General features: G+C 36.5%; 1 protein-coding gene across 10 annotated transcripts in view; it reads left to right on the plus strand.

Annotated features, from left to right (window-relative positions):
- The window catches only part of ZNF790 (zinc finger protein 790), a 94,466-nt gene extending 86,361 nt beyond the window's left edge, over positions 1–8,105 (plus strand). For all 10 annotated transcript variants that reach the window (XM_057533304.1, XM_057533303.1, XM_057533307.1 and 7 more), the window contains one exon: positions 3,976–8,105. In XM_057533304.1, coding sequence (XP_057389287.1) covers positions 3,976–5,654 — 1,679 coding nt within the window. In that variant the 3' untranslated portion in view covers positions 5,655–8,105. The remainder of the gene's footprint in view (positions 1–3,975) is intronic.
- Positions 8,106–9,260: the final 1,155 nt, after the last annotated feature.

The following is a 9,260-nucleotide window of genomic DNA, read 5'->3' on the forward strand; positions in this document are numbered from 1 at the left end:
ATGGAGGTCAGGAACAAAATAAGTTTCAGTGTAGCCTCACTAAAAATGGGTCATTTTTAATTAAAACCTTCTAATAATTTAATTTTTTTTTTTTAATTTTTTTTTTTTTTTTAATGATATTCTTTTCTGCTTACATTCTTTTTATGTATGTATGTATGTATGGCTGTGTTGGGTCTTCGTTTCTGTGCGAGGGCTTTCTCTAGTTGTGGCAAGCGGGGGCCACTCTTCATCGCGGTGCGTGGGCCTCTCACTATCGCGGCCTCTCGTTGCCGTGCACAGGCTCCAGACGCGCAGGCTCAGTAATTGTGGCTCACGGGCCGAGTTGCTCCGCGGCATGTGGGATCTTCCCAGACCAGGGCTCGAACCCGCGTTCTCTGCATTGGCAGGCAGATTCTCAACCACTGCGCCACCAGGGAAGCCCCCTTCTAATAATTTAATAGGATAAAGGCTATTGATTTCTAGTGAGGGCAAATATTTCCCCTGAGTTGTTTACTGATTTGCTACTCATATTTATTCGATAACTGTCTGCTCTGTGCTTGATTTATCCATATCACTTGTTGGCTTAATACTTTTTATTTTTAGTGTGAATGGGCATTCACATAAAGAAAACACTAATACACTAGTGCCTAGTTAGAATGACTAAAATGATATTTGTTTTCTTTAGCATTTTAGTTTTCTTTTATTTTGGTCCTAAAATTTTTATTTTACAACTTAATTGAAGTATAATTGGAGATAATAAACTCCACATATTTGAAGTTACAATTTGATCTGTTTTGACATGTGTATGTATCCATTAAATTATCACTATAATCAAGACAACAAACACTTCAGTCATTGCCAGATTTCCTTGTGTCCCTTTGTTATCCATCCCTTCTTCCACCTCCATCCGAAAGAAATCACTAACTTGCTCCCTGCAACTCTAGTTAGTTTATATGTTCTAGAATTTTATATAAATTGACTTATACAGTGTATACTTTTTGGCCTTGTTTCTTTTGCTAGCATAATTTTCAGATTCATCTGTTGTTGTGTGTATCAATAGTTTATTTTTTATTTCTCTGTAGTATTCCATTCATGGGTATGCTGTAATTTATTTATTCTTACACCTGTTCATGGACATTGTTTTTAAGATTCTCAGCCATTATCTTTTCAAATATTGCTGCTTCTTCCATTCTTCTCTGTGTAAGTTTCCACTTACACTTGTGTTTAATCTCCTAACTGAATCTTCTATGTCATAATGTTTCTCATGACTTTTCCAATCTTTTTCTCATAGACTTTTTCTTTTGACCTATATTGGTTTCTTGTTCTCTGATGAAATGATCAATTTTATGTTTTAGCTTCTTGAGCATAGTTATTTTTAAACTCTGTCTCATAACTCCAATATCTAGAATCTTTATAGGTGTTGTTCTGCTATCTATTTTTTCTGTAGTTTCTATATTCATGTTGTCTGGTTATTTCTTTAATTTCGTGCCAGACACTGTTTGCAAAATGTGAAACTAATCACTAGGATATCTTCCTTTATAGAGAATTTCTGTTCACTTTTACCAAGTTCTGAAGCATTTTTGTTGTTATCTCAATCCGTTGCCCTCCTTGGTCACTGGGATAAATTGAAATTGAGCTGTAGTTCCTGTGTAGGTCTACCTCTGTTTTACCCACATTCCTAGGTTATGGTCCTTCAGTTATAACTCATCATGAGAGATGTTTAGGATTCCCCCTGTAGACAGACCCTAGATACCAATCTCTGTTACTTTAGCCTTGAGAACATGTCATATGTTCTGTCAGTCTCTAAGCCAAATGCTAATACCAGTACAAATTCTTTTTTTCTTTTATTAGAGTATAATTGCTTTACAATGTTGTGTTAGTTTCTGCTGTAGAACAAAGTGAATCAGCTATGTGTATACATATATCCCCTCCCTATTGAGCCTCCCTCTTAACGCCCCCCAGTACAATTTCAATAGTAGAAATTGGATAAGCCCTTCAGCATATTCAAATAGTAGCAGTTGTAGTATTTTCTTGCTTTGTTCTTCTAAAATATTTTACCAATAAATTTGATATCCCATGGAGATTTGGTAAAGGTCACTTGAGAAAGGGCTTGAAAGCATAAAATCGAATGGATGAGCAATACTATAAACTCAAGAAATAAACAAAAACACCTTGGTTGGGATCATCTGACAAAATATGACTTGACTAATAAGCACAGTGGAGAAAATGAGCAGGGCAAAGAATTTAAATGTGCATAGGCAAATGGAAGAATGAGTAAGTAGGTATGATTCCATTTCTCTGAGCTAGCATGGATATGCTTTTGTTTCCTCTTATCTGTACAGAAAGTAATGTGGAATTATGTGTACTCGTTTCAGAAGATATGGAAGGGATTAGACAATGAGGTGTATTACATTGCTATCACATGATGCCAATTGTGCTTCCTGATCCCTGATTTTTGTAATATTATCCTTTACTCCCTCCTATAACCGCCCCCCTTTGCTTTTTTTTTTGACGTGTAGTGTATTTTTTTTTAATAGTAATCTTTTATTTATTTATTTATTTTTATATTTCTTTTTGGCTGTGTTGGGTCTTCGTTTCTGTGTGAGGGCTTTCTCTAGTTGCGGCAAGTGGGGGCCACTCTTCATCACGGTGCACGGGCCTCTCACTATTGTGGCCTCTCTTGTTGCGGAGCACAGGCTCCAGACGCGCAGGCTCAGTAGTTGTGGCTCACGGGCCTAGTTGCTCCACGGCATGTGGGATCTTCCCAGACCAGGGCTCGAGCCCGTGTCCCCTGCATTAGCAGGCAGATTCTCAACCACTGCGCCACCAGGGAAGCCCCTGTATTCTTTTTTACAGAATTTTTTTTAATACCTAACATGTGCTAAGTGTTGATTTACCATACTGGGTAAAACATTCTTAAGTCTTTAAATTGATATCCCATGATTGGGGTAGTACCTGCACTTATTTTTTTGTTGTTGTTGAACTCCTCAGATGAAATTGACCTGAACAAAACTTTATATATATATTTTTTAAAATTTATTTATTATTTATTTTTGGCTGTGTTGGGTCTTTGTTGCTGCACGTGGGCTTTCTCTAGTTGTGGCGAGTGGGGGCTACCCTTTGTTGTGGTGCGTGTGCTTCTCATAGCAATGGCTTCTCTTGTTGCGGAGCATGGGCTGTAGCCTCGTGAGCTGCAGTAGTTGTGGCATGTGATCTCAGTAGTTGTGGCGCATGGGCTTAATTGCACCACAGCATGTGGGATCTTCCTGGGACAGGGCTCAAACCCATGTCCCCTGCATTGGCAGGTGGATTCTTAACCACTGCACCACCAGAGAAGTCCCTGAGCAAAACTTCATATATTTAATCACCTGCCTCAGCTTTTTTACTTCCTTTAAATTTCTATTTATTTCTTGCCCTTTTTTCATATTGCCCAGAATTTGAGAATTTTTAAGCCATTCACATTTCATATACTCTATTTATTTTATTTTATTTTATTTTATCTTATTTATGTTTTGTGGCTGTGTTGGGGCTTTGTTGCTGCACGTGGGCTTTCTGTAGTTGTGGCGAGTGGGGGCTACTCTTCGTTGCGGTGCACAGCTTCTTATTGTGCTGGCTTCTCTTGTTGCGGAGCATGGGCTTTAGGCTCACGGGCTTTAGTAGTTGCAGCACATGGGTTCAGTAGTTGCGGCACATGGGCCCTAGATCGCGTGGGCTTCAGTAATTATGGCACATGGGCTCAGTAGCTGTGGTCGTGGGCTCTAGAGCGCAGGCTGAGTAGTTGTGGTGCATGGGCTTGGTTGCTCCTCGGCATGTGGGATCTTCCCCGACCAGGGATCAAACCCGTGTCCCCTGCATTGGCAGGTGGACTCTTAACCACTGCGCCACCAGGGAAGTCCCTGCTCTATTTATTTTAGGATTTACTTCTTATATCTACATTGGAAATTTTAGTTCTTTTTGAACAGTAAAACAGTATGAATTTGTTTTCTTATTTTTCAGACATGCAATCCAGGTGTAAGACCAAGACATCACCAAAAAATGGCATTTTTGACAGAGGATTACCTCAATGGGAAATAATGGAAATTTGTAAAAAACATAGCCTTGAATGTATATGTTTTAAAGGTGATTGGGAAAGCAAAGGTCAGTTGGAAACACAACAGGAAAACCAGGAAGAATGTTTTAAGCAGATGATACTCACCTGTGAAAAAATTCCCACATTTAACCAGCACACAACTTTTAATCTACTTCAGAGACTTAATACAGTAAAGAAACTGAATGAATTTAAAGGGTGTAGGAAAGCATTTTGTTCTGACACAGACTGTATTCAACATCAATTAATTCACACTGGTGGAAAATTTTGTGCCGGTAAGGAATGTGAGAAGACCTTTTTTCCTGATTCAGAACTTACTCAATATCAGACAGTTTGCACTGCTAAGAAAACATATGAATGTAAAGAATGTGGGAAGGCTTTTAGTTTGCGCTCAAGTCTTACTGGTCATAGGAGAATTCATACTGGTGAAAAACCTTTTAAATGTAAGGAATGTGGGAAGGCCTTTAGATTTCATTCACAACTTAGTGTCCATAAGCGTATTCATACTGGTGAGAAATCTTATGAATGTAAAGAATGTGGCAAGGCCTTTAGTTGTGGCTCAGACCTTACTCGACATCAGAGAATTCATACTGGTGAAAAACCCTATGAATGTAATGACTGTAGGAAGGCCTTTAGTCAGCGATCACATCTTACTAAACATCAGAGAATTCACACTGGTGAAAAACCTTATGAATGTAAGGAGTGTGGGAAAGCTTTTACTCGTGGCTCACACCTAACTCAACATCAGAGAATTCATACTGGTGAGAAATCTCATGAATGTAAAGAATGTGGAAAAGCCTTTATTCGTGGTTCAAATCTTGCTCAACATCAGAATGTTCATGTTGGTAGGAAACCCTATGAATGTGAGAAATGTGGGAAAGCCTATATCTGGAGTTCACACCTTGCTCGACATCAGCGAATTCATACTGGTAAGAAACCTTTTGAATGTAAGCAATGTGGGAAGACTTTTATATGGGCCTCATACCTTGCTCAACATGAGAAAATTCATAATGAGAGAAAACCGTATGAATGTAAGGAATGTGGAAAGACCTTTATTCATGGTTCAGAGTTTAATCGACATCAGAAAATTCATACTGGTGAGAGAAACTATGAATGTAAGGAATGTGGAAAAACCTTTTTTCGTGGTTCAGAACTTAATCGACATCAGAAAATCCATACTGGAAAGAGATCATATGAATGTGAAGAGTGTGGAAAAGCCTTTCTCTGGGGTTCACAACTTACACGACATCAGAGAATACATACTGGTGAGGAGCCTTACATATGTAAAGAATGTGGGAAGTCTTTTATCTGGGGTTCACAACTAACACGACATAGGAAAATTCATACTGATGCAGAACCCTATAAATGTAAGGAAAGTGGCCAGATCTTTAGTCACCATTCTTATTTTGCTGAACAGAAAATTCACAGTGGTGAAAATCTTTATCAATGGAAAGATTATGGGAACACCATTAGTCATGACTCATACTTTGCTCAACACCAGAGTGTTTACACTTTTGAGAAATCCTATGAACGTAAAGATTTTGAGAGGGCATTTTCTCCAGACTCTCACTTTATTTCACTCTTGTGAAATCTTGTGATATAAAAATGTAGGAAAAATCTTTATTCATGACTTGTTAATTGATGTCAGTTAATTCCTTCTTTTGAGAAAGCCTGTAGTGTAAATAACATTGGAAGACCTTTTGACAGAGCACGCAACACACTCAACAGCAAAGAATTCCTAATGCAATCTATATTAATAGAGGAAAGCTTTACTGATTGGTTATCAATTATAGACTATCAGGGTAAAGTCCTACAAGTAAGATGATAGTGTGAATCCCTTCTGAATCATTCTCAAAAGATTCTCCACATCATTGATATTATGCTGCATAGAACTGAAGTCTAACTCATGTAGGGAAACCTTCCATCACTACTTAAATCTTGTTGCAGTTCCACAAAATCACACCAAAGGTGAATTTGTGTTTTGTAATTAATCTGGAAAAGCCTTAAGCTGTGTCATACAACTTATTTGGTATGTCTTAGTTTCAGTACCTCTTACCTCCTAATTTTTTGGAAAGTAACTTAATACTATGTTTGCTTACTTATTAGATTGTAAGGGTTAAATGAGTTTGAGGATTTAAATGACTTAATGACCATCATTAATAATAGTATTAGACCATTTCTATGAGAGGAAGACCTTAAGAGATTATAGACAAATATGCCATCTGTATGTATGTCTTATTGGACAGCAGAATGTTAATTCTGAAGAAAAACTGGTAAAATCGAATGAAGCAAAGAAAGCTTTGATTCAGTATTAATTTCATTTTCTACATAAAAAAACTCATACTATAAAGAAAGCCTTATGGTTTTCATGAAAGTGGGATTGTTGAGTGCTCAGCATTTTTTAAGGCATTTGGAAGGGATTTGTTTCTAAGAAATTTCTAAAGCCAAATGGCATAATCCATTTTATCTCCACAATTAAATTTTGGAAATTAGAAAATAGCCAAATGAATTCTGACCTCTTGGAAGTTTAGTGCTGCATATATAAACAATTCTCAGATTAATGAGTAGATCAAAAGTGAAATTACAGGCAATTTAGATGTGAATGATAATGAGACTCCTGTAAATCAAATCCTATGAATGTGGCCATAGCACTTCTCAATGGAAATTGCTCTGGGTATAAAACCAAGAAGATTGAAGGCAGTTTATTTCTTGTCACCACTGTATCTCCAGCTCTTAGAACAGTGCCTGTCATATTGTGGGGTCCAAATATTTATCAAGTTAAATAATGATTACTCAAACAAGCTAGAATAAGAGCAAATGCTCCAAGTGAATTGATGGAAAGATTTAATGAAAATAATGGAAAAATCATGAAATAAAGAACAATACTAAAGGATTTTTATTTTAAATCAAAATGTTTCTTTGAAGAAAATTATTATTTACTAGACTTTGGCAATGCCTCCACATTTTAAGAAAGGAGAAATGTGATATAACCATATGTTTAGAGGAATTTTTAAAGGTCATGTAAATATATATAAACTATTAGACACAAATTTTTAAATGTAGAAAATAAAGTTTATTTTCTAGGAAAACATTATCTTAAGTGATTAAAATTTGAGAGTAAATAAAAAGGGCTAATTGGAAGAAAACTTTTAAAAAAAAAATGGAGGACCAGATAATTGTATAGGCTACCCCCTGAAGGAACAGAAAATCCTATGGAAAAATTGTTCACTCATGCTAAAAGACTAAATAACATAATTCTGATAATAAAATTAGATGTAGCCCTTGAACAACATATTCCAGAATAATTTCATTCATGAACATACATGAAAAAAAAAATATGATAGTCAAATGATATTTACTCAGAATGTTTAACCTCTGATCTGGATGGGTGGTAATTCTACAGTATAAACAACAGCAAAATATGATGAAAATGTAACCTTCTCAGTTTAGTACTTAATAAGTTTATTCTATGTGCATTTTCTTGGTACCTTTTGGTATTACATGAATTAAGGAATAGTGAATATATGGACATATATTTAGCATGTTTATAATTCAGTTATTTAACAGTAGTTAAACAGTATTAGGGGGGCTTCCCTGGTGGCGCAGTGGTTAAGAATCCGCCTGCCAATGCAGGGGACACAGGTTCGAGCCCTGGTCCAGGAAGATCGCACATGCCGCGAAGCAACTAAGCCCATGTGCCACAACTACTGAGCCTGTGCTCTAGAGCCTGAGAGCCACAACTACTGAAGCCTGCAAGCCTCGAGCCCATGCTCTGCAACAAGAGAAGCCACTGCAGTGAGAAGTCCACACACCAGAACAAAGAACAGCCCCCGCTCGACGCAACTAGAGAAAGCCTGCACACAGCAACGAAGACCCAACACAGCCAAAAATAAATAAATAAATAAATTTATTTAAAAAAAGAAACAGTATTAGGGAACAGTACTTCCCTCCAAATTATTGTCTTCTATGGAATTTCACAACTCATGGGAAAAACGAAAAATTATTTTGTTATATTGCTTTATTATTAATAAGCTATTTCATTCATGCTGACTAAACTTTTTTTAAGGTGACAAGTACACTGAGAAAAATAACATTTAGAACTTTCTGGACATCCATATAAAGATAAGTATGAGACATTCCGTTTTCCTTTGGCCTGGACTGCCTTGTTGAGTGTATTATCTACTACTCCTATCTCCTTCATGGTGAATTTCTGGATCACCTTGAATGCCTGAGGTACATGCTTCTTGAGCTCCACTCCATTGATATGTTTGTGAATATTGATAATGTCTTCTCTAGCCTATCCTATAGATGACAGAAAGCCCTTAGTTTTTCCCTAACCACCTTTCTTCTCAGGAGCCATTTTACTACAACCATGTTGGAAAAGAACTTGTTATAATTAGTCTTAGTGCATCTGGATAAAATGTAGGGGATAAAAGTAGATTCATTCCTGGCAGTGTAAAGCAGGGTAAATTCCCAGCTAATCAAGAGATCTAAATATCCAAAAGGGGGGAAAAAAGAGAAACTTAACAAGTACTGTGAGAAAACATGAGTGAATTCCTTTATAACCTTGGAATTGCGATATGAATAACTATGAATCAAAAATCCAGTAGAAATAAGGAGGAAGAAGTCAATTTTCTGTAGGACTAAAGCAATATTAACAAAGATACAGGAAAATTACAAATTGGAGATATTTGCAACTATATCACAAACTAATAACCATAAAGAGTCTAAAAGTTGAGAATATAAGTAACACTACATTGAGATACCACTTCATACCAATCAGATGGACAGAAATCCAACAAGGTATTAAAATGTTCTATTGGCAAGACTGGAAAAACAAGGACTCTCACATTGCTGCTGAAAATGTAAAACAGTACAACTCTTATAGGAGGGAATTGAGCAATGTCCATGTGTAATCTCTATGCATATCCCATAAGACCCAGACCCTTGCTTCTATCCTAAAGATACATTGGTAAAATTATAAAATGTGGTATGCACAAAAATTTTAAAAATACTATATATAAGTGCAGCAGACTGGAAACAATCCAGATGTCCAGCATAAACTGGTTTAATTAACATATTTATGTAACAGTGGAATATCGTGCAGCTGTATACTTCTATGGAGTGATCTTCATGATAGGTTAAATGAAAAAATAGGTAAGTGGAAAATAATATGTATATTATGCTAACATTT

The sequence above is a fragment of the Balaenoptera acutorostrata genome, chromosome 19 (assembly GCF_949987535.1).
Source record: "Balaenoptera acutorostrata chromosome 19, mBalAcu1.1, whole genome shotgun sequence".
Taxonomy (NCBI): Eukaryota; Metazoa; Chordata; class Mammalia; order Artiodactyla; family Balaenopteridae; genus Balaenoptera; species Balaenoptera acutorostrata.